The sequence below is a fragment of the Neomonachus schauinslandi genome, chromosome 5, assembly GCF_002201575.2.
Source record: "Neomonachus schauinslandi chromosome 5, ASM220157v2, whole genome shotgun sequence".
Classification (NCBI taxonomy): domain Eukaryota; kingdom Metazoa; phylum Chordata; class Mammalia; order Carnivora; family Phocidae; genus Neomonachus; species Neomonachus schauinslandi.
In genome coordinates, this window is record NC_058407.1 from 163,261,943 (window position 1) to 163,288,733 (window position 26,791).

Here is a 26,791-nt window from a genome sequence, read left to right on the forward strand (position 1 = left end):
GCCAGTCTGCTTGGGAACTCCTTACCCACTCCCACCTGAAGAAGAAGGCAACAGGCCAAAAAAGCAGGTTGGCTCACCTTAAGCTGTTGAGGCTTAAGCTACTGCTGTTGTAGGCGGACAATGGCTGGGAGAGGCTCTGGGACGAGGGGTGGGCCTGCACAGGCGCGAGGCTCTGATGGAGCAGCTGGGCAGGGGACTGAGGCCTCGGCGGCCTCTGCACTGGAGGCTGAGGGGCGGGCTGAAGCTGGGCCTCTGGGGGCGCCTGTGGCGGCTGTGTGCTTGGACGTGGGGGCTGAGGCGGGGCCTCTGTGCGCTGCACCAGGTCGGGGTCTGGAGAAGGAGCTCGCGGCTGGGGCTCCGCCCGGGGCTGGGGCAGCGGCTGAGGGACCTGAGGGCAGGGGTCTTTAAGCACCAGGGGCTCAAAGATCGGCTCTTTGCAACAGTCCTGGCTCTTCTCCTGGCTTCTCTCTAGACCCGATATCTTGGGGACAATCGGCCCTGCATCCTGGCCGTCATGTTCCGGGAGCGTGCCAACAGCTAACTCCGGATCTGTATGGGGGAGAGAGCAAAGACAAAATCACAGGCAATGACACGAGTGTGAAACACGGAGCAGAAAGCCGAGTCCAAGCCCAGACCCCACAGTCCCACCAACACGGCACACGGCCTGGTGCCACGTCCTGACGTGACCGCTTGCGGGACATGAGCACACCGCGACCAGGGCCGATGGTAGATGGGTAAAGGCGAGCCGGCCGCAGGAGGCTGCGTTCCAGAAAGCGGCCTAGGCCACCAGAGTCTGAAAATGCAGGTTGACTTTAATCCTGACAGAGCCTTTTATGCAGCAAAATTAAGAAACAATAGCTGACGAGTCGATTTTTTCCCTTTTCAAATATATACAGTTCTTGAATATACAAAAGAGCGGTGTTTTCAAACAGCGAGTGAAGCAAATGTTATTTAACCACACACAGATGTTTCTTCTTGGCCTCGCCTCTTCCCCCTTTCCATTCTGACTGATGAGACACACTTGACATTTACAGAAATAATTTCGTGTTTGGCAAGTGCTAAACTCTGGTCAAACGTCGGGCCTCCTCAATGCTCACCAACTGATCCTAGCAACGTCTGAGATCCAAGGTGCAAACGTGAATTCCAATCAATTTACAGCCAACTACACATGCCAGACATTTTAAAGGGTCCTGCCACCTCTCTGGACCACTGGGTGCAATGCTGAATGCTGACGCTAAGTCTGGATGTATAATTTAAGTGAAATTCCACAACCATGGAAGAAATGTAGAAGATACATGCTCTTGTTATGAATTAAAAAGATAGGCTTCTCTGGGTGCCTGGGGGGCTCACTTGGTTAAGCGTCCGACTCTTGGTTTCGGCTCAGGTCACGATCTCAGGGTTGTGGGCTCAAGCCCTGTGTCGGGTGCGCTCAGCATGGAGTCTCCTTACGATTCTCTCTCCCTCACCCTCTGCCCCTCCCCATCCCGCTCACGTGTGTGTTCTCTCTCTAAAATAAAGTCTTAAAAATAATAATAAAAAAAGAAAAGCTATGCCTCTCTCCAAACCTCCATGCCACATCACAAAGTGGTTATCTGATTAGCCCATAAGTCCAACTCTATCAAATCCTCTAGCAGAAGAATGAAAGACAAATGTGGCATTAAATAGAAAGAAATGCCCCGATTGGTGAGTAAGTACTTTTGTATACATCTGGGGGAGAAATGACCTTTCCCACATCTTTGTGCTAAAAAAGCCATCCTTTTATCATCATACAGCGCAGAAATAGGAAGAGAACAGATTACAATATTCTCCAAAATAAGGATGTGTTCCAGGCATTCTTCAAGAAACCACTTTGGGCATGATCTTTCTCTTCCAATCTCACTGTATCAAGTGTGAGAAATAAGTGGTGTTCTCCCTGGTCCTATCCATTTCTGCCGATGTCCTCTCGGGTACACATGCTTTGCCATTTTTCTTCCCTGGAATTTGCGTCAAAGCAACCCGTTATTTTCACTGTTCTTTTGGTAAAAGAGATCAAACCTGTGACACGCACAAAAGCAGAAACGAACCGGGTTTATAAACAAAGCACATTTTTGGCTAAAGTGACCCTGGCTCGCTTTACGCCTCACAGAACAGCCTGGAACAAACGCACTGACAGCATATGAAAAGACAGTAGTACCCTCCTTGCGTGTCTCGGCTCCAAGGATAAAGCACCCAGTAAGGCCCTGGTGAAAAGTAACTCTAGACTTCTGGCGTCCCACTCACGCATATTTCCATCCAGTGCTGTCCGTCAGAACTCTCCTGGGAAGATTTTTGCTTGTGATAAGCTGAGACTTTAGGAATTCCCAAAAACCTTCGTTTCTAACTTGAGGGCTGAGAACATCAAGATTCTTGATGGGGACAGACCCCACGCAGCCAAAACTCCTAAATCATGAAAGAAGACCCTTTATCTGCAGACATCCACACCCAAGAGGTCCTGGCTCGGCTTCTCTTTCAACATTTTTGCTACCATTTCCACAAGATTACCATAGCAAGTACTTACATGAGCTCAGCGAGATAAACAGGCTTCCCACAATGCAAGAGGGTTAGTTAGGTCTGGGGCAGGAGCACTAACACCCCACACATCCTAACCGCACAAAATACAAGAGATTCTCCTCCGTGAGGGGTGCTTCCCACTCTGACACTCAGACGGCTAATTTAGGATTATAATGCCTGCTATAATGGCAGGAACACATTTCTATCCTTTCCAAGGGCTTTGTTCTCCCTGGACTGGGATGGTGAGGAATAAATACATAAGTATTTTCCATCTCGTTACGCTTAAATTCAAACTCATGTTCTCCCTTCAAAAGTCAGTGTCCGAAGTTTCTCTCTGACATAAAAGAAAGTTTCCTCTTCCAAGGGACACCACCCAGAGGCTATCAACTTAGATTTTCTCATGCCAGTAAGGAAGCACATTAGAAACACACAGCTAAGTGCTTCGTTTATGTAGCCTGACTATATTTATCTCCTCGTTCTTTATTTAATGGGCTTCTAGAATGTGGACAACACAGCCAGGGAAGTTTGCCAGGGGCATGGTGTAGGCGTGGGCTCGCTTCCCAAGGTTCCGTAAAGGCAAACAGGGTTGGCTTTCGGGTCTCCTCTGTTGTCCCACTGTCGTTGTGGGTTAGCACCAACCCGGACACAGCCAGAACGAGGGGAGCAGCACCCAGACTGGGGATTGCCATCTCGGAAAATCAGTGGGCAATCACTCTAGTGAGCCCTGTGAATTTCTACGGGATTGTCTGTGATGAATGACTCAGAGAGGACCCAGAAGCACGGAATTTCGGCACAAGACCAGAATCTGGGACACCATCTCAGCACTTCTCAAACATTTAAAATGCATACAAATGACCTGGACATCTGATTAAAATGCCGAGTTGGAATCAGGAGTTCTGGGTGGGGCTCCAGAGTCTCCCTTTCTGAGTATTTCCCAGGTGATACTACTGAGGCTTGGACCCTTCTGTGAGAAGCAAGGAACTTATCCAATCCTCTCCCATAAGATGGGGGAAAAGCCCAGAGAAGCTAAGCAACTTGCTTGCTGGCGGTCACCCGGCTGTTTAATAAATTAGATGACTTTCGTTCTAGTCCCAACTCTGGCCACCACTCACTGCTTTTTCTCTGACTTCCACTTTGCTGCCCCCTCCAAAACAAAAATCCTAAAGCAGAGCAGGAATCCATTAAAATATTTGGTACAATGAGATAGTGCAAAGGGTTAGTTAGGAAAGCTACAAAGAGTTGCGGGAGCGGAGCACTTCAGCTAAACCTGAAAGCTATCACCAGTCCATCGATGCCCCATTGCTGTGAAACCGCAAGCAAGGCAGTGGCAGGTTGTAAGGTTGGTAAGAACTTTGGGGCTGAGACAGTTTCACGACTCCCCATTTACACGAGTCTCTTGAAGCACAGATTAGGCATCATGCGTTTTTGTGGCTAATCGGTAATGCATTTCCTCTTCTTTTCAATTATTCAATAAATGTATCTTCCCAGTTAAGCTTTTCCATCTTGACAGTCAATTTGTCTTACTGTGCTCCAAAATTGGCAAGAACACATTTAAAAAAAAAAATCATTTTGTATTGCTCTGTGTGCTCTGAGTTTGCCAAAGGATGAAATTTGCTGAGGTTGGAAGTAAGAATGTGCAAATTGACTAGTCTTATTTACAAGTTTTACTCATTACATTTTGGGGTTTTAAAATCTCTCTTCTGTGATTATAAAAATAGCACATCGTGCTTATAATATAATACATGCAAATTAAAATTACACTGCATAGTGTACAGTACAAGGGGTGGATCTGCTACATGTAAATTGTATCTCAATAACCTTGACTCAAACACAATATATTTTTTAAAAAGGTAAGGGCAGATTAAGAAAAATTTAATTTTGATCCAAATTTGATACAAGTTCCCTGGGGAAAATGGAGCTTGCTAGTACTTTACTAGTAGGATAAAAACCTACAACTTCTGTGGAGGGCAATTTGGCAACATTGAGCCAAGAAACTAAAGAAGCTCAGCAAGGATTTATAGACACAATGAAACAATTGCTCTGAATTGCAAGTTTGGAAAGAACTAAAATGTAATCATTTGGGAACTGGTTACATATAAATCTGATACATCCATGCAATGGAAGATGTTACAGCCTGAAAAGGAATGAGGAACTCTGTGCATACAACCTATTGGCATATTGCTAAGCTTCTGTGAAAACCAGAAGAAAAGTAATATATATTCATTTTCTTTTATGCATAAAGAAGCTCTAGAAGAGAGCCTAAGACACCAGTAGGGGGCTCAGGCAGAAGAACCAGACAGACAGGGAGCTATAGGAGGGGGAGACACTTGACTATACACATACATACATATTTAATTTTTGAGTCATGTGATCATGTTACCTGTTAAAATTCTTAAAGGAAAACTGGTCCTACATTTAAGAACAGTTTGAGCAAGAAAAAAAAAAGCACAGCAAACAAAACTGAGAATTTGAATAGTGGTAGGACCATAGACATGGAGAGTGTATGTTATATAAAGTAAGACACTAGAATGCACAAGTTTATAATAATAAATGTGAAAATAAAATGTATTTTATGAAAACATATCAATTACTAAAACTGACTCAAAAACAAATAAACCTGATCATAGAAGTAAACTGGAAAGACTCAATGATAGACACCTTCCTCTTAACCCAGAAATATGTCCCAGGTATATTTAGTGTTATAGACAATGTGGACTGAACCTGTTAAGAAACAAACTATTCCTGTCATTTACATTAAAAACCAACAGCAACATGACAAAAGGAAGAGGAAAAACACCTATTTACAAAAAATATAATTATCGGGGTGCCTGGGTGGCTCAGTCGTTAAAGCGTCTGCCTTTGGCTCAGGTCATGATCCCAGGGTCCTTGCAGGAGGCCTGCTTCTCCCTCTCCCACTCCCCCTGCTTGTGTTCCCTCTCTCGCTGTGTCTCTCTCTGTCAAATAAATAAATAAAATCTTTATATATATATAAAAAAATAATCTCTACACCCAATGTGGGGCTCGAACTCACAACCCTGAGATCAAAGAGTCCCACGCTCTATGGACTGAGCCAGCCAGGCACCCTGAATTAATTCAATTTTTAAAAAAAAATAACTGGGGCGCCTGGGTGGCTCAGTCGTTAAGCATCTGCCTTAGGCTCAGGTCATGATCCCAGGGTTCTGGGATGGAGCCCCGCATCGGGCTCCCTGCTCGGAGGGAAGCCTGCTTCTCCCTCTCCCACTCCCCCTGCTTGTGTTCCCTCTCTCGCTGTGTCTCTGTCAAATAAATTAATAAAATATTGTAAAAAATATATAATTATCTAGCTAGAAAACACAATCTGCTAAAAAATATAAGAATAAGAGAACTCAGCAAAATACCCAAATAAGAAAACCCCACAAACTTCTGTAGCTTTTTTACACACCAGCAATAGTGAATAGAGACTTAAATAAAAAAAGGATCCCCTTTACAATAACTAAAGTCATACAATTCTTGGAAACAAACCTAACAAGAAAATGACAGGGCCTATAAAGTCTCAGAAACGTACCCTCCAAAATGTTTTGAGTCTATGTTCAAGGGTATTTTATGATGAGACAGAGAAGAGGGGGTGGGGAGAGAAGTCAAAGCCACTTAAGAGGTGGTTCTCTTTGGAGGATACCACCCCTAGGTGGAGATTTCACACTTGTGGGAGTGTGTTTGGTTGTCCCAGTGGCTGGAGGGCACTGGTGGCTCTTAGGGACCTTAGATGTACTGGAATATGAAGGACAATACCACACAACATCTCAGTTAATGTCCTAAAATCCCACTGCACATTTGTGCAGTTAGAACCTGACTCTGTTTTCACATATAAACACAAAATTTTCTGCACAGTTTTAAAACACACTGGATTTTCCAGGAATGCAACTGTAGTATGTTGCTTTGTCTGTTATGTCTTGTTACGAACCACCAAGAGTTGGTTGTTCACCATTTGGGAAAATCATGACACCAGTGGGATGGCTGCTCCTGGCTTTTTAATTACCAAGTCGCAGGTACCTATATGAATCTGCTTTCGTAGCAGCCACATTTACGTACCATCCTATGTATAGATTTGAGCATCTGACCATTTCATTGTCTTCTAATGTAAAGAAATATTTACATACTTAAAAGCATATTATGTTATTACAAATTACTTGCTACTTGTTTTTCCTTTACTTTTAATTAGAGCGTTATAGGCATTTTAAAATTACATATATAGATAGGCATCTAACTATACCTTTTGTTCCAGAAAGTAAAGAATGAAAGTGCATTATAAAACGTTTCTTATATTATACAAAAAGGGCACTGGGTGTGCTGGGGTTGAGATTTGCTGTGTTATGTCTCTAAGATGAACTACTCTGTTTCTGGAAGCCCAATTTCTTATGGCAAAAATACAGCAACTACTCCAAGGGGTTGTTGTGGAAATTAAGTTAAGTTCTTTCCACAATGTAGAGCACAAAATAAATGATCAGTGTTCTCAAAACTACTGCAGAAAATAATTTCATGGAAAATATTTCGTGACAAAATTACTACCAAGTAAAATATACTATCACCAGTATGGTCTCAATACTGAAAATGATTCTCATAAATGTGTCTATGCACACACAGAAAAAAGATGAGGAAGATAAACATCAAAATGTTAACTGTAATCCCATCATCCAGAAATAACCACAGACTTTCATTTTTAAACTTGTGTTTTTTAACTTTTTTCAAGTTTTCTACAGTAAATATGTACTATGATTGTAAAAGAAAAAAAGACATTGCAGCTGACCCCTGAAAAGGACAGGTTTGAAGTGGGCAGGTAGGTCCACATACAGGTAGATTTTCTTCAATCAATAAAGTACAATACTGTGAATTTTCCCTTCTTTATAATCTGCTTAATAATATTTTCTTTTCTCTGACTTACTTTATTGTAAGGATACAGTATATAATATGTGTATAAAAAATGTGTTAAACAACTGTTATTTGGTGAGCCTTCTGGTCAACAGCAGGCCGGCTATTAGTACAGTTTTTGGCGAGTCCTAAGTTATGTGTGTAATTCGGATTGAGCAGGAGGGGTGTCAGGGTTCCTAACCTCCAGGTTGCTCAAGGGTCAACTGTATATTTTAAAAGGAATTCCTTCATGGACAATGTAACTTTCAGCATCAAAAAAGTCAACTCAGAAAGTGACTGTTCAAGTCAAACGGCTTTACCTACTCGACGGAATTTTTAAAAAGTTCTTTACCCAGAGGACAGATCAGTATTTGCCTTTCAGAAATGAGGCTAGGATATGGCCTTCTATCTCCTCTGCAACATTTCTAACTGGCTCTAACTGGACAGAATATTTGGACAGAAAGGAGCTGGTGAACACTGATGATTAATTAAGGAGGCAGAAAGAGAAGTAGAAAAACCTTCGTAAGGCACATTTCTGTGCTTCTGGTCTTTTCACGTCTTTACACTAGGTTAGAAAGCCCTATGACGGCTTACTCACAACGAGGTCATTATTGCAGCAAATATGAACAAGCCTTCAAGACATCAAGAAAACTATGTGGGGCCCTGACCATTAGGCAGTGTACCCACCCACCTTTCTGAATGCCTGACCCATAGCATCTAGAAATGGGTATGTCCTATTTTTACATTATTCTGTCTCCTAGTTAACGTCTCTACTTCTTTTTCCAAATGACAGAGCCACAAAGACCTCACCACACAGAAGCAATGAAGACTAATAAGCCAAATAAGGGGGCGGCGGGGGGGGGGGGCGGGGTGGCAAGAAACCCAGACTTTAAATTAAGGCAAAGTGGGAATATTAATAAATGCTGAGATGTTCTACATTAAAAAGCCAGAAACATGAAAGTTATCACATTTCCGTGAATTGACACTGAATAATTTCAAGCTACTAGCCATATCCATTCTTTAAACACCTTCTTGCCTCTTCTTGTACCTCCAATAAAATCTCCTTTTTGGCAAAGACCGCGTATTTTGCATATACTTACTAAAACAAAAATTGCACTACTGAATTAATTCAGCAATACTTTGACCTCTCCCCAGGTTTTAAATTCTGTCACTAGAGCTCCACATTCCAATGGTGTTTTGCAGAAAAAGCCTACCGTCTCCAACATACACCTCTCTTTATATTCCTCCTCTCCCTCTTTTCTTCAAATCATTAAACAGAGACCAGTTTGTTCCATTAGCAGATTCAATTACTTGAACGAAGGGAAGGATGACATTCAGCCTTGCAGCTCTTCTTCTCGGTCACTGAAACTGTACAAATAAATTGAGGAAAACCCACTGTTTGTTCAAGGCAAATTAATTTTCAAACACTGCAAGAGTGGGAGATCAGGGGAATGGTGGGTGCTTGGCAGGGCTCAAAGAGATTCCATTTTGTGCTTGTCATTTTGTGTAAACATTAATTACCATCTGGGAGGCTAAGCTCTGGGCTGAAGTCTGTATTGCAAACCTCTGAGGGCTCCAGGGTTCCTAGTAAAAGCAAAATCCCAAATAGGAAAAAATACTTGCATCTAGTAAAACACCAGCCAGCCCACTGGGAAAGGTGTGCGGGGACCAGCAGGTTAGGGGTTGTCTGTTATCACAGAAGCTAGTTTGGATATCACTTAGTTTCCAAGATTAACCTACGATGGACACTGAAGGAAAATCAACAGGCTGCAGGTGAGTGTTCTTAAACTTGTTTCAAGTTTATCGCGAGTAAGCCTTGCACCACAACAAGCATCAACCCTTACGTGTATGCCCGTGTGTCTGATGCCTCAAGGCCAAAAATCTGCCTTCAAGGGGAGGATCAGCCTTGAAGATGCAGGCTGCAGCCCCCAGGATGGCTTCCTCTTATGGAACGCGGGCCCTACAGGTCAACCTGGGCTCGTGTTGTATTTCTTTTGTAGCTTCTCGCAAATCAGAGCAACGGAGGACCATGCTGGTGAAGGACCAGAATGAGAAGGAGAAAAATGAACTGTGATCTACTGGGGGAAGAGATGGGGCCTAAAAAAAGTCCTGACCAAACCCAAGAGCGTCAACGTCCTAGCTGTAATCGGGTTTTTCACTTCATACAGGGAAAAGGCTGGTGTCACACTTCATGTATCAGCCCTGTGCTAGGTCCCGAGGGCATAAAGATGGACAAGAAACCACCCCAGACTTCCAGGAGCTGGGGGCTGGGAGCGTACAATGCAGTATGGAGGGAAAAACACGGAAATGGCCGTCAGGGAGACCCGTGGCCTCCCAGTTCAGTGTTTGTTCTCTGCAAGATTCAGAGATAAGCTTAGCTAATCAGAGCTAATGAAGATATCGATATATTTTGTTGATTCTGAGTTACTGATGGCCAGGCACTTTTATCTGTAACGCAGTCCTGCTGAACTGGCCCCAAGGACCTGTCTTAGGCCCAAAGCAACCGAACTGTGTCTTGGGATGTGTACAGACCTGACACGAGAGACAAGGTATCGGACAAAAAAATCTCCAATCGCGTCAAGAACACTGGAAAAACTCCAAGGACTAGTTTCAGAGAGAAAGCCCAAACTTCCGTGCTTTGGCCTCACAGACATCTCCCCATTATTTCTGCTTGTGTCCTTCTGCCAGCCTCCATGTTCATCAGCTGGTCGAGATCACCTCCTGCTTGGTTACCATCCGCACCACCTCTCTGCCTCTGATTCCAGCCCCTCCTATGGATCTCAGCTTCCTGGCCCATCCTCATCAGCCCCGTCTGGCTGTTGACCAAGTACCCACATGACCCTGTGCATGGTACACACAGAGGCACAACCACCTTTAAAACCAGTGCCCACTCGACACCTAACAAGATACTGCTGTGTCCCTAGGGCACGACATGGGGTCCTAACGAGGGAAGGTTCTAGAAGGATTTTCAACCACATGTCCGGATTCATGCAACATGGCCTGCCTACTCTGAGGGAACAGCAAATCTAGGGCCAAGGCTATCACCCCAAGAAAAGCCACAGCACATATTCCTGAGACTCGAAGACAACAAGGAGCTCATTTGCTTATTTTGAAAATTCTCCAAGAGGTGGGACAAAAGCACTGAAAATAAATAACTTTAGGTGTTTGGTTAAAAAAAAAAATCTTCCTGGTACCTTTCACACTGATAACAATCGAGTGGGGATATCTGTTTACAGACGGGACACCTTCCTCACGATACTCTGGCCCGCTGCTCACTTCTAACGTCTTCGCCTGAGGGTTTCATGTCCAGAGCCAGAAGGGGCAGTGATCGTGAGGCCAATCTGATCCTGGTCAACTGAGGCAAAAATTCTTTGGTGTAACATGTCCTTGTCGTTTTGCCTCTTACTGTGATAAGCAATCTTTCTTGGATCTGTACATGTCTGTGGTGTCAATATGTTTATGATATTAGGGGACTATGGAATGAGGCATCTAGCTAAAGGGTAGTGGGGGTATGATGATGGCATGTTAGAATGTCCATCTTTCGAGTCTATCCTCGGCTTTTCCTCGGCTCCCAGGCTCCACATACATACAAATATTCTCCATCCCCAGGTTTCTTCTTAACCCTCTGCAATGCAGGGCTATGATGTATCAGCTGAGCTTCCGGCTGACCTAAGTTCTAGTCAACATTGGCTCACTCTCTCACTGCTTCGGAGTCTGCAAGAACACACACACTTTATCCCTTTGAAATGAGAGTGTCACCTACATTAGGCAACATCCCTGTATCTACTGCTTTTCCCTCAAAATCCCCTCTTTTCAGGGTCCAGGTATCAAAAAGAAGGTCTTAGGTTAGCCTAGTTTGAAGGAGTGAAGCAAGTCTTGGTGAGTCCTCCTAGTGGCAACAAAGTCTTTCTGTTTTGAAGAGAACTGAGGAAGGAATCACAGACTCCAGGGCACGTGGACTACTCTGGCCCTGGGCCCATGCTGTGCCAAGACAGCTGCGGGGCGGGGCGGGGGGTTCATCCCCACAAGCAATGTCCGCGCTCTCAGTCACTTTTCCACCAAGTTCACGCAGCTGTCACTTGGCGAGCAGTCGAGGATGAGGCATCATCAAATATCCTAAAACCGATGTGTTCGCAATGCATGGTGGGAAAGCTCCAAGAGCCACTCCTGTCCTGTTCTCAACAGGTCACCGTGGGAAGTGGGTTTTGCCTTGGGAAATAGTTACCATGCTTTGGCAATGACTGTTCCATCAGCTTTCAGACATGCCTGCCTGTACTCCTGAGGACAGATGACAAAACTCCCCAAGTCTGTTCAAACAACCTGCTATGGCCCATGGGACCTGGGTGCTGCCAAGAGCATGCAATCTGTCTGAGCAGCTTATGTGTGAACACCGCAGATGCCTCTGGAATGAATCTATGAAAGTTGCCTTTTCCCCTGATATCATAGAGCCTTTGATTCTCTAGTTAAAGGCGAAAGATCAGGGAAAAGAGGACTCTTGACAATTTCTCTAAGTAAGTTTTGACCTTTCTGGTCCCAAACCATTGGCCACCTCATACTGCGATTCCAGTGTATTCTACAACCTTGCTATTCCAAGTGTGGTCCACAGACCAGCAACACTAACACCTGGGATCTCGTTATGGAGTTAAATTCACACTCCTCATCCATATGCATGTTCAAGTTTGCAAAGCACTGTTCTATAGGCTACTGGGAGTGCTGGAAAGCCGCAGCAAGCCCAGTGACTGGGGGACGCCATCCGCAAGGTCGCCAATCCTTCTAGGTCTCCACCTCCCCAGGCCCACTGTTAGAAATTTACTTCCTCCAAAAGCTAGTGAAACAAAAGCAAACATGAACTTTTGGGACTTCATCAAGATAAAAAGCTTCTGCACAGCAAAGGGAACTCAGTCAACAAAACCAAGAGGCAACCCACAGAATGGGAGAAGATATTTGCAAATGATACTACAGATAAAAGGCTGGTATCCAAGATCTATAAAGAACTTCTCAAACTCAACACCCAAAAAACAAATAATCAAGTAAAAAAATGGGCAGAAGTCATGAAAAGACACTTCTCTGAAGAAGACATACAAATGGCTAACAGACACATGAAAAAATGTTCATCATCATTAGCCATCAGGGAAATCCAAATCAAAACCACACTGAGATACCACCTTATACCAGTCAGAATGGCAAAAATGGACAGGGAAAGAAACAACAAATGTTGGAGAGGTTGTGCAGAAAGGGGAACCCTCTTACACTGTTGGTGGGAATGCGAGTTGGTACAGCCACTTTGGAAAACAGTGTGGAGGTGCCTCAAAAAATTAAAAATAGAGCTGCCCTATGACCCAGAAATTGCACTCCTGGGTATTTACCCCAAAGACACAGATGTAGTGAAAAGAAGGGCCATATGCACCGCAGTGTTCATAGCAGCAATGCCCGCAATAGCCAAACTGTGGAAAGAGCCGAGATGCCCTTCAGCAGATGAATGGATAAAGAAGATGTGGTCCATATATACAATGGAATATTACTCAGCTATCAGAAAGGATGAATACCCAACTTTTACATCAACATGGATGGGACTGGAGGAGATTATGCTAAGTGAAATAAGTCAAGCAGAGAAAGTCAATTATCATATGGTTTCACTTATTTGTGGAACATAAGGAATAGCATGGAGGACATTAGGAGAAGGAAGGGAAAAATGGAAGGGGGGGAAATCGGAGGGGGAGATGAACCATGAGAGACTATGGACTCTGAGAAACAAACAGGGTTTTAGAGGGGAGGGGGGAACTGGTTAGCCCGGTGATGGGTATTAAGGAGGGCGCGTACTGCATGGAGCACTGGGTGTTATACGAAAACAATGGATCGTGGATCACCACATCAAAAACTAATGATGTAATGTATGGTGACTAACATAATAAAATTAAAAAAAAAAAAAAAAAGACGTTTACTTCCTTCATTCCTTCCCGGGTGGGTTCTTTACCAGCATGTAAGCTGCCGCAGGGGTGGGGTGATGGGAGGTAGATCAGAAGCTGCCTCCAGTACCGGACATAGTTATGAAAGCTAGCGACAGTGAGCGCTTATTCACGGTGATTAATGTGCTCCATGCACATTCACTGGATCGCTCAGCATGTAGAACAGGGAGTTACAGAGTCTTGCCCCTAAGCACGGCCATGAGCCACCTTCAAGGACCTGATGGCTGTCACACGGAGAAGGAAGCAGATCTACTGTGAATGACATCATGTGCATAACTAAGACCAAAGGATGTGTATTGAAGAGCAAACTTTCCCCCTGGAACAGCCCGGGCTGCTGTGTAGGGGACCAAGCTAATGATCTCTTTTGCTCTTCAATGGAAGTGTCAAGAGGACATTCGTGTCATGAACGACTGAGACCAAAATTCTGAGGAGCTAGTTAGTCGTGGAATGGGAAGAAGCCTGGACCACATGACTTCTGAGATTCCATGAGTTCCCTAATAAGATGTTGGGGGCACTTCCTCAGAAGAACATCATCATGTCTTTATTTTTCTTTCCCATTCCACAACTCAATCTTCTCAAGTATTTCACCCAGAGGTTAATGAGCACTATTCTCTTGATTTGCATAGATTTTGACAAATGCCACATCTTAAGTTATAAACTAAGAATCCTGACACCAAGTGACTAGAGTTTTCTAAAAATAGAGTATGTGTGTGCATGTGTGTGTGTGGGGGTATTGTGTTGTGCCCTATGTTTGAAATATTTGATCTCTTTTAAAGAACAAGTCTACCAATCCTTACATTGATTTTCTATAAACCACCCATGTAATAAATACTTGGTAGGAAACTAGAATCTCTTGCCATTAGTTCATCACTTGTCATTATTTCATTATCCTCAACTTACCACAGAAAAAGGAAACATGTTCAAATATAAAATTTGAAGCTCCACGTCTAGAAGGCAGTTCAGGAAGGCAGGGAGGATGATGAGGACATCAGCCTATTAGAAACTCGCTATCCGTGGCGCTCCACGGTGTAATGATTAGCACTCTGGACTCTGAAACTATCTATCTGCTTGAGTTGCCTCTCAACTCTGAAACGCTCAAATCACTCTCCAGAAATAAACAGTGGGAAACTGGAACCTGTCCCTGGGGTAGAGGTGGGGCTGGAGGAAGTCACCAAAACGGTAACATTGCCTCCCACTTATGACTGTAATTCTGGAAGGCCAAATCCAAAGTGGGGGCTTGGGACATGTACTATCACCATGACTTCAACCCTCCTGCAAATACCTGAACTTTATCTTCAGAGAGGTCTTCAAACCAGAATGGCAGAAGGTAATACAGCATTTGCTTTGTTTCTTTTTCAAATGCCTGAAGACCACGTGCATCTGGCTGTCCCACCATCATCTCCGGTTCAACATGACTAAAGTCAAGTCCATCCCTCCCCCTCCCCCTCCGGCTCCCCCATAGTCATCCTCGAAGCTCAGAATCACAGCAGCGATGTATTTATGTTCTCCCCTTATGCTACTCAACAGCTCAGGTGTGAATTACTGCTTACGATGCCATTTAACACAAATAAAACAACGGTTTCAGAATCGGCCGTTCCTCAGCAGCCTGAGTGAGCCTATAGATCAGATCATGCTGTCATAGGAATCCCCTGTTGGGAAACTCTCCAGTGGCTTCTCCCCATATGTGGAACAACCCCCCAGCTCCTCCCCACGGCCCCTTGCTGTGCTCTTGCTCTGCTCCTGACCACCATCCAGGAGCTCCACACTCCTGCTCTCTTACCCTTTACACACAGACGGGTGCTTCTGAATTCCGCCTTCCAAAGACCTGTTTTCATCAAACGACCTTGCTGTAAGTCTCCTCCAGGCCCCACAGCCCCTGGCAACCACCCTAACCCTCTGATGAACTTCTATTCTAGACACTTCATGCCCGTGGGATGTAGCAGGCATTTAGTAGATATTGTATTGGCATTTTAGTACACATGACTAGTTTTTTGAGAGGAGAAGGGGACCTCTTAAAATCTTTGTCTTTATTTCTACCCCAAGCACAGTGCCTTCCCACATAGTGAGTACTTGATAAATATTTGATTTCTTTAGGCACATAATAATCAATTTACAAAATCTAAGTTTCTTTATATCTGCAATTCAAAAGGAAAAAAAATCACTATAATGAGAAAAATACTCAATAAACAATTACACATTAAGCCGGAAAAATCATGTCTCTTTGGAGTCATTTCCGTAATTGAACATTATACTGCCATAAAGTAATAGTATATAACACAAACAAATGTAAAATAATTGGAAGCTATTATGAAGTTTAAGCATCCATTTTTGATATATAATAAAACTAATGTTCTATTTTGAATCATAAAAGATTCTAATAGTTTTGGGGGTTTTTTGAACAACAACAAAAAAAGCAGGGCAATCAAAAGCACATCATGTTAAAGGAAAGAGATCTTAATAATCAACGGTAGGTAAAGCTTCTTTAGGAATATGCTTATGCTGGATCTGAGTAGTCCACAGACTTTAAGAGTACAAATACGCAATTTTATGTGCACTGAAAAAATGAGAAAAGGTACATAGCTGTGAGCCTGGGGAACAGTCATGGGGAGGGGTCAGTTCACCTGCAGTATTTAAATTTTCAACAGAACACCAAGTGTGAATCCACAAAGGTGATACGAAGTCAAATAACTGTGCAATCAGCCTAATGCACTCATTATGAGAAAACCAAAGTAAAAAAAAAATCGTTTAAAAATTAGCTAAAGAGAACTGCTAAAAACGAAATAGAAAAATTACCCAGCAATGAAACACCAAGGAGGAGTAAGTGCTAGAAAGAATGATACCTGCACAGTAACGGAGTCCAACGTCCACGGGGTTGGGGAGGAGGGAGCCTACGGCCAGGTGAGGATCCACGCAGGCAAGGTAGGCTCTTGAGCTGAACAAAGACGCAAAGACACCCCAGAGCCTAGATGACGGGGTCTCCAAGTTGGTGTTGCTGTTTGCACTCTGTCGTCGTCCCCCGGCTCATCTGCCGCACCCAACCGACCACCGTCACCAGCGCGTCACTGGCTACTCCCCGTGTCCCCAGAGGCCATGCTGGCTGACTGAACTGAAATGTGCCCATTTTTAAAAATTTCCTCCTTGCTCAGGTGCTAAGGAAGGCTTTGGATCAATCCTAAGGCAGAACTGAAGGCCATTCTGAAGTCCTGACCTTAAAGACAGGAAGGGGCGGCCTACAAAGAGCAAGATACAACCGAGGGCGTTGGGCTCATGTCCCCAGACCGGAAACATGCCTGTCCACAACCTGGTCCACTCCACCACAGACAAATGGCTGAGAGTCATTCACCCCAGGAGTCTATTTTTAACCACTGACACTGGTTATGTTTCCTTAGACCCTGATTTATTCAGGTCTATAAATTGCTTTATCCTCACAACTACACTTAGGACAAATGATTCTAGTTGAAATCGGGTGTTTTCAAAGCACTGGGTTTAGAATTCAAATATCCCCTGAGGAAAATAACACCTACCTCCCAGGTTTAAAATAAAACTTACTTCCCAAAAGTGTGAACAATTTAAACCTGCTTTGCCAACAGTAGAGGCTTTCAAAACACATTCATTTAATTCTTCTCCTACAGAAAAATGGTGGGGCGAGGAATTATCATTCACCCCACACTTTTAATCATTCCTTCCTGCTCTCTTCAGGTGCCACACAAAATCTTGACCACTGCTCCCCGGCCAAGTGGCCAGGGCCAATGGGTCTTCAAGACTACGAATCTTACACAAAGGTGCACTACAGATGTAATTTCCCAGTCAGTCAGTGTTGGGGACTGGGGGGGGGGGGGGGGGGGGGGGGGGAGGGGACAGATGTAAACAAAAGAAAACCCATCAACTGGAAAAGAAAGCATGTCCTGCCTAGAGGCAATGAAATCTTAATCCTCTGTAATGCACCACAAATTCCACAGACATAACCAGGGATGTTTTTCCTTCAAAACCCGAGATCAATTCACGGCAAATGCTTAAATCTTTTTTGAGCACAAAGAAACACAGTTTTCTGTCAGCCCTAACAAAGACATGTAATTGTAGAGCATGCGGTCTGAAGAAGACACACCTCGGTGAGCTTGAGCAGGACCTGAGTGTATAAAGAAACACTAATAAAACAATGGGAAGTGTGTTTATGATTAGTGACTGGACTGGTACAACTCAATGAATAAATGGAGAAGCTGAAACTATATAAGTTCAGTTTATTTTATTTATTTGTTTTTTTTTTTAAGTAAGGTCCATGCTTAGTGTGGAGCCCAACGTGAGCTTGAACTCACGACCCTGAGATCAAGACCTGAGCCGGGATCAGGAGTTGGAGGCGTAACTGAGTGAGCCACCCAGGAGCCCCAAGTTAGATTTCTCCCTAAATGAACAGAACTTATGTGTGCCTTATGACACAATTTGGAGAGGCACTATATTATAGGCCAGAAAATAACTGGATTCACATTCTGGCTTTGTCACTAATTAGCCAATAACTTTGAGCAAATCACTTCACCTCTTAGAGCCTTGATTTCCTCATCTGAATCTAAGAGGAGCTTGGGACTCCTGATTTCTGGGATTCTTCCTAATTCCAAGAGTCTGTGATTATACTGACACATTAGCCTATTTTCTTTTTTTTTTTAAAGATTTTATTTATTTATTTATTTGAGAGAGAGAGAGAGAGAAACAGCATGAGAGGGGATAGGGTCAGAGGGAGAAGCAGGCTCCCCGCCGAGCCGGGAGCCCGATGTGGGACTTGATCCCGGGACCCCAGGATCATGACCTGAGCCGAAGGCAGTCGCTTAACCAACTGAGCCACCCAGGCGCCCCACATTAGCCTATTTTCAACTAAGGCCAACAACAAATCACACCTGTATAAATGATGGGAGGTGAAATTTTACTTTTAAACTAGAAACTGGATGGGTGAAATACAAGTCTGTCCTCTATGCTCTTCCTCAAGAAACCGTCTCTTGAACAGACTAACTGAAAAGTAAGAGCCATTCAAACTAAACCCCTTTCAAATTTTAGAGAAATCTGCTAAACGCAACAAGGGACCAGACGTATAAAATACTCTTTTGGTGGGAGGGGACTTTGGAAATTGGCTAGATGAGCCAAGTCTGTCTCTTTAACATTTGTTTTCATTCCTCCTAATAAAAATAAACTAGTCTTTAAGAATAGGACCTTCTTGAGAGTGAGTGGGCATCAAAACGTATGCAGCTTTATATTCCCAGGGCCTGGAACACTGAAGAACACAGAAGATGTTTTACCAATCAAGTGAGAAACAGAATGAAGGGCCGCTGCCCTACCACTTGTTTTGAAAACATGAATTTGTACCACTGTGAATGCTGGGTTTGCTTCCGTGCAATCCTCTCTGCTGAGCAAGGAGCCCGATGAGGGACTGAATTCCAGGACCCTGGGATCATGACCTGAGCCCAAGGCAGAAGCCCAACCGACTGAGCCACTCAGGCATCCCTCTTAAAACCATTTTTAAAGAAGATTTTATTTGAGAGAGAGAGAGCATGAGCGGGGGGAGAGGCAGAGGGGAAGGGACAAGCAGACTCCCCGCTGAGCAGGGAGCCTGACGTGGGACTCAATCCCAGGACCCTGAGATCATGGCCTAAGCCGAAGGCAGATGCTTAACCACTGAGCTGCCCAGGCGCCCCATTTCTTAACCATTTAACAGTGTAAAACTAAGTTACTATTTTTATAAGGTTCCTATCTTAAAAACAACAACAACAACAAACAAAACTGTGAGTGATGAAATTTTTGTATTCCTAACCCACTTTCCCCGTAAGCCGTACAGTTGCCATTATTCCGTTGTGCACTGCCCCGTGATTTTTTTAGGGACATGTACACAGCGTTACAGCAGAACTGACTATAAAATTAAGTGAATTCAGGACAGAGAGAACCTCATCTTACAAAGAATGGATCAACAGTCAGTCCACGGGAAAGTGTCTAGCGGGCTGCGAAAGGCATCTGGGTACTGTCCTCTTCGACTTACTTACCAGTTAACTTATTTATTGATACGCAGAAATTGAGAGAGTGACTATTTTTGACTCATTCATTCAACAGAACTATATGAAGCTTACTGACTATGAGCTAAGTGTTGGAGAGAGAAGAGAAAGATGATGAGGTATGATTACTATCCTGGCGGAACTCGTATCTGAGTGGAGGAAAGAAATAAATAGCTATAATGCAATGCAGTAAAAGCTCTAATAAATGTATCTCAAAGTCCTCTGCAATCTCAAAGGAAGGAAGGACTAACTCGCAATGACAGAAATGTGAATCCTCAAAGCTTAACAAGCTGAAATAAATGATGGGTTAACAGAAGGAAAGAAAGGAACTACAATAGCACCCATTGTTAAGTGTGTACTTAAAACCTTTAGGACTTTTAAAAACCTGTTACTACTAAGCCTTGCCTCTCCATTCCTTTATTTGAAAACAACTGGTACTCACATTCACTTTGCAGTAAGCTCAAATCAGCCAAAAGCAATTCTAATACAAGTTTTGGCTGTCTTAAGAATAACGGGATAACCGGGCGCCTGGGTGGCTCAGTTGGTTAAGTGACTGCCTTCGGCTCAGGTCATGATCCTGGAGTCCCGGGATCGAGTCCCGCATCGGGCTCCCTGCTCGGCGGGGAGCCTGCTTCTCCCTCTGACCCTCCCCCCTCTCATGTGCTCTCTGTCTCTCTCATTCTCTCTGTCTCAAATAAATAAATAAAATCTTTAAAAAAAAAAAAGAATAACGGGATAACCAAGAGCATGGGGATTATAGGTACCGTACCAGTTAACAAACTATCGGGAGAATCAGGTTCTGCAGACCGTCCTCCACAGGGGCCGTAGGTAAGCTGGAATGAATTCAAAGGATGATGAACAGAATTAAAGCCCTGTCTTCTTGGTTGTGGCTGCAGGAAGGGGGGGAGGGAGGAGGGCAGGAAACCCTGCTGTCTTCCAGGATCTGGAGGGCGGGCGGTCTTTTGGAAGAGGAAGGAGGCTTGTATTAGACGGCTCCAAGGGGGAATCGCTACATGGGAAACAGACCTTTCAGCCCAACAGAAAAGAGACTTTTCTGAGATAGAACAGAGATCCTGGAAAGGTGTCTCAGGGGAGTTCAAGCACAGGCTTTGTGACCACCTGGCAAGAAAGCTACAGACAGAAGACAGACAAAAGGCTGAGTCCAGGGTCATCTTCCGGATCTCTATCCAGTCAAAAGATTCTGTGATTCCAGTTATTGAAAATGAGCTTTGTGATTCTTAGGCAGGCCACAGTTCTTCTCCATCTCCTAACTTTAGAGCCAGACACATCACTGAAATCATGCTGTCTGGTGCTTTCTTACAGATAATCTATGATACAGGAAGAACAAAGAGCGTAAGGACGAGGTCAGGAAGAGTACCCACAGGTAAGCAAATCAATTATCTTACACCTATATAATGCTCCCACCAACCACAGACTTTCCATCAGAACCACAATGAGCCGTATCACCTCACACCTGTCAGAATGGCTAAAATCAAAAACACAAGAAACAACAAGTGTTGGCTAGGATGTAGAGAAGGAAACCCTCATGCACTGTTGGTGGGGACGTAAATTGGTGCAGCCATGGTGGAAGACAGTATGGAGGGTTTTGAAAAAATTAAAAACAGAACTACCATGTGATCCAGCAATTCCACTTCCTAATGTAACAGTGTATTAACTATAAAAAAGAAAAAAAAAAGTAGTGAGAATGGTCGTGGGTTTCCCTTACCCGCCATCGCCGCCCCCCCTCCCCGCCCCGAGAGAACAGCCCTCACACGGACATTCGCACACTTACGACCTGATGTCGGGGCTTCCCTCGAGGACACTAGGACGACCTCACTTCCTAGTTCTTCAGGAAGTCTGTGGAAAGGCCCATAACGTTGCGAAGCCTCCTAACCGCACACCTGGGAGTCTAACCATAACTCAGCCACAGCTGTCCATCTCAGTGGACAGTTTACGGACTCAGTCTGCCCAAGTTCATTCACGAATGTCTTCAGCAGAAGCCGTCAGTAGGGGTCTTTGTTAACTGCCTTTGCCTAAATTTTAAAACCTAATTAATTTGTATATCAAAATGCTTCTCTTTATCCCTAATTGGCTGCAGTATAATAATCTGTCTATATTATAATATTTTACTGCTAATCACAACATCAATAAAATGGTCAATGACTTTTTTCTCTCTTCAAGGTTACCTAGAGAGCCCTGGGGCTCTGAAACAGATGAAGAACTTCTTCTGGGGACCCCTCCTGGCTACTCCTTTCCTCGGGACTTGTGCACTCCTTGGGAATAAAGAAGGCACAGTGTAGCAGAGCAGTAACGCGAAATCCATGTCGGTCCACTCTGGCAACTCTCCCTTCCTCCAAAATTACATATAAATGAGATATAACTGGATATCAAAGGTTAGGATGTTTCTAACCCACACCACAAATAACAGAACAAACTGGGCTTCAAAAATAAATTCCTTTGGACTCAAAACCAGAAACATGATCTTCTGATTCCATTTTGATTCTAGGGGCTCTGCAGAATTTCCACTAGAGATGTTTCTAGAAGATGCAACATTGGCAAAATCTCATTTTCTAGGTCCTTTCTGCCTCCAGGTGCTTAAGGCACAGAACTGTAAGGGGGAGGCCGAGAAAGTGTGCCCTGTGAACGCATGGAGAATGCAAGTATGAACACTCTCGTGGATCATTAGCTTGCAAATATTATCCAAAGCTGTTTAACTCCCTGCCTTTCCTTTTTATCACTGGTTACTCAGGTCTCCACCAGATATGCATTAAAGGAGAATAACTTTTCTCCTTGTGAGCAGTTATGGTTAATGTTTTCGTCTGGTTAGAGAGTAAAACTGGGCTAATGGAAGGACTGAAGGAACAGTAAGACCCCTTCTTTCTGCTAATGTGGTGGAATGACAGAGAGGCTGGTGAACGCTCATGATTTACAAGGAGGCGGAAGGGGTGAGGAGGTGGAGCACCGGGGACCAGAAGGTCATATTTATGACTTTATTGTACAATCGATCTAGGTTATGTCTAGATCTTTCTAGCAGTCAGAGATGCACTTTGCGGAAACAATCTCCTCCCGAGTATATGAAATAGGAAATACAACTCTGATAAGCTGGCTTTGGGGATGTAAAGAACAGCACAGGGCAGCGTTTCCCACCCCATGCCCTTTTCACCATGACAAAGTCTTTCAACTCATGACCCCATCCATCAGAATCCATTGCTCTGTAAGCCATTCCTGTTCGGATGGATTAAACTAGGCATAAAAAAACCCGGACCTGACATTTTTACAAATACGGATGAACTTAAAACACAGGGATTATAAATATATTTTTCTTCAAACAAATATTCCAGCCGTATCGGGGCGCCTGGGTGGTACAGTTGGTTAAATGTCTGACTCCTGCTTTCGGCTCAGGTCGTGATTTCAGGGTCTGAGATGGAGCCCTGAGTTGGGCTCTGTGCTCAGCGTGGAGTCTGCTTGAGAGTCTCTCTCCCTCTCTCTGCCCCTCCCTCTCCCCCTTGTGCACTCGCAGGCGTTCTCTCTCTCTCAAGTAATAAATCTAAAAAAAAAAATTCCAACCACATCACTAATTTTGAAAAACTAAAAGCAACAATACCTACTCCCAAAACCCTAAAACAACCAGCAACAAAGTATGCTTACTGTCTCACGTTTCCCTGCATTTCCTGTATCATTTGACACCATAAGTATGTTTCCATAATAACATCTATTCTTCATCATGACCACTCCTAAAGAATCATCTATGTCATCTACAGGTTTTAATTGCTGGCTTAGTTAACTTTTGGTTGCTCTGAGGCGACATATATCTACCCAGTTAGTTCATTTGAAATTTATCCTGGTGTGAGATGAAGATCTAACTACCCGTTGAATAATCTTTCCTCCCATTCCCCTTGGGGTTTACAGAGGCTCTTATAGCCTATGTTACATTTTTATATGAAAATAGGATTTGGTTTTGGATAACCCGTAACTTCATCGTCTGTTAACAATACCATAATATTCAAATTATTAGGACCTTGACATTCAAAATATTACAGCTACATTCACAAGTAAATAAAGTAGAAGTGGTCACTTCCTCCTTCTTTACAGATTTTCAAATCTAAGCCCCAACCCCTCCCCCACCCCCTGTCAACCAATACGAATTTTGATGGTCACTGATCTATAAACTTCCAAATTAACTCAGATAAACTTAATATTTAGCCTAATTCAACAGCCTGCTGTTACTTAAGCCTCGTGCCTCTCAGAGATTTGTAGTCTTGGTCGGCTAAGTCTTCCCCAAAGTGAGTGGAAGTGCTTATGCTTGGTTTGCTCTTCGCTTCTCCACAGGCATTCTGAGAACATGCTACTTCCCACCCCCAAGTGCTTTGTTTTTCAAATGGGGGATTTCAGGAAAACAGAAAAGCCAACCCAGGCTTCAGTTCCAGGGAAAATAGCTTAGGGGACAGATGCATTCCCTGACACCTGACTGGTAAGGAAACTCTCCCTTAGAGCCCTCATGTCAAAGGGGAAAGCACTGCATCCTTCAGAACATCCCTCTAAAACCAGCAAGCCCACCCCCAGAAGCTCAGTGCCAGGAAGTCAACCTTGGCCTAGAAGCCGCCATCTCTCACTGCCCTTCACCACTCATCCTGCCCCTCTCTTGAAATGACTGTCGAAGCTTCCAAAACCGGAATAGAGACGTTCTGAACAAACCCAGGGAATCTGCCATGTCCCACGTCCTTTCAAAAGTCAATTTCATTTTGCTTGTTTCTGGGTTTCAGAAAGATCCAGGTAAGGCAACGCCTTCCAAACCCCCCTCCCAACCGAAACCCCTGAACCCAAAGATGCATCTCCCAGGCTCCTACTTGCAGGGGCAGTCTGTCTCAGCTCGAGTCTGGCAAGACCTCATCTGCAGAGAAGGGCACTTAGCCTGAGAGCTAGCCGTGTTCGTCCACCGGACAGACAGACTGTAGACCTACTGTCTCCTCCTCCAGATTTATATCTTCTCTTGACCTTGGGTTGAAAGCTTATAATTACCTCCCTTCCTACCTTAACATACCAAACACTTCTTCCTTAACCTTCAACAGTGTGACACGGAATTGAAGTTCCGATAATTTACAAAGCATTCGAGCAGCTCTTCCGTCTCATAAGCACCTCTTTGAGAAGTCATTGCATCCATTTTAGAAAGAGGCAGAGATAATGATGAACAAAGTTTAAGAATCTTGGAAAGGCAATCAAATGACTTAGGGAGATATTATACAACAGCTCAAAAATTAACTCGGGGACTTTTCACGGTTATTATATGGCTTTATTTTCTATTCTTGGACACCGACTAATCCACAGAGTGGTCCAGGGTGGAAATACTACTTCCAGCGAGCAGAAGAGATACAACCATACTCAACCTACCCTGTCGAGCTCGCCCCCCAGCCCCCACATACATGCCGAAAGATACCTAATCCCCACCAAACCTCATTCTGGGACAGCTTTCTTACATGTTAAATGGGCTGTGGTCAGGGGGAGAATGTGTACATCTCCATACAGACACTTCCGGGGTTGTCGTGGGATCTGAACGGGCGGGCATAACCTGAAACCCGGCACATGCAGTGGGGCTTTCGAGAGACGTGAGCATGGGCCTCGAGACCTTTGTTGTCAGCTCAGCCCTATGTTCCTGAAGTTCGGAAGGGTTCTGAGAAATAAAAGGTACTTGGGCCAAAAAAAGACTGTAGAGTCGTTTCTGTCCAAAATATCAAAGATGCTTAAGGACTATTAACAAGGTGCATCAACACCAGCCTGCAGGTAAGCGATAAAGAGAACGCAGGGAAATGCCAACCAACGCAGAGTACAGATGGGGGGGAGGGGGTGTTGGGGAGGCTAGGGGTGGAGAAGGATACAGGTGTCTACCACACAATGTTCGCGATTTTTCTGTATATTTAAAAACTTTCACACAAAATCAAGATTATTGGGAGAAAATGAGACAGTTGGCATCTTCAATATTGTATGATACTTGTGTGCACCAGATTTTCTAAGCTCCACAGAATGTTCTGTTTATGCAACAGAAACATTCCATGACTTGGAATGGTATGAACCGTGATTATTAAACACCACCAGCTCTAAGTCTTCCAGAGTCCTAGGAAACATCCCATCTAAGATGTCCTTAAGCTGCCTTTACTTCTGCAGATGGAGATTTCCCTCCAACCCCTCCTTTGCAGAATTAAATGTTCAGGAGGCTAACTTTTTTATATACTTCTCTGCTGTCTCAGATCATTAAAAATCGGGGGTGTAAATGTTTATTATTCTTGAATGGTGCATAAACCAATTTCTACCAAACCCGCAATCTGAGTTCTAATTAACAAAGTGATTAGGATGTGCAGCCCTGTGGAAATGGCAGAAGATGGGAAATTGGAGAGGAAGCCAGGTGTGAGGCCTGCCTCCACGGCTGCTCCACAGCCTGGCTCTGGGCTAGTGGTGGCCTCTGAACACGGTTTCTTCGGGGACAAAATGGAGATCACACGTGCCATGTCCTGACTTCAAGTGTTTGTTATGAGCGTGGAGAACTATAAATAAACTTCACAATAACACAAAGAGACGAGAAAGCACTTTGAAAACTGTAACGCGTAATACACTTGAGTGTGGTTCCTAATTTACTTTGAACAGCTTTTGCACCTGTTTTAGACAACAGTGCTTGCTTTTTCTGTATCATCCTAAGACAGTTACTAGAATTCAGACTTTGGAATCTGGTGATGTGATATACGATGAGGGGAACTGGAGGCAAGGCTGGGCCTGCCTGGGCCTCCTCACCAGGAAAAAGACCAAGTGGGTGAAATGAGGAGTGGGCAGGACGGGTCAAAGGTCACTGGATGAAGAGAACTGAAGCTGAGCCTCCCCGCCCCCAACTATGTTTCGGTTAGGAAAGCAGACTTTCAGGAGCAGGGGGAGGCTGGGGTCTGCACACAGAGCACTGCTGGGAAGAGATGGGCCTGGCTACACCTCAGTGTCTGGTGGTGAGGATTCCTAAGGGACAGGTGGCGCCACAAATTCTGATGCACAAAGCAGAGGGAGCCAGAATACTAGCACGGTATGTGCTGAGGAAGCACGCGTATGGGTGTTCATTTTCTTACTCAAATACAACGACTCAGCCCAGACTAGGCCCTATGCTGCAGGGGTAAAAGGCACTCAAGGTCATTTGTTTGAAAGCTGGGGAGTGGATGATGGCGAGTGGACTGGACGGAAGCATCGCATCAGCGGGAAGTTCACTGAAGTTGGTGACCATGCCGTGGTTAAGTGAGAGACCATCCCTATTCTTAGGAAGTACTCTGTGAACTGTGCAGTGCTAAAGGGCTGTGATTTATGCAGCCTGCCCTCAACCGGTTCAGAATAAAATTGCCTATTTGTGTGTGTGCA

The 26,791-nt window shown here is 44.2% G+C and overlaps 1 protein-coding gene across 2 annotated transcripts in view; it reads right to left on the reverse strand.

The window, feature by feature from the left end:
• AUTS2 (activator of transcription and developmental regulator AUTS2) overlaps positions 1-26,791 on the reverse strand; it is a 1,127,592-nt gene that overhangs the window by 28,434 nt on the left and 1,072,367 nt on the right. For both annotated transcript variants that reach the window (XM_044915700.1, XM_044915699.1), the window contains exon 7: positions 78-549. In XM_044915700.1, coding sequence (XP_044771635.1) covers positions 78-549 — 472 coding nt within the window. The remainder of the gene's footprint in view (positions 1-77; positions 550-26,791) is intronic.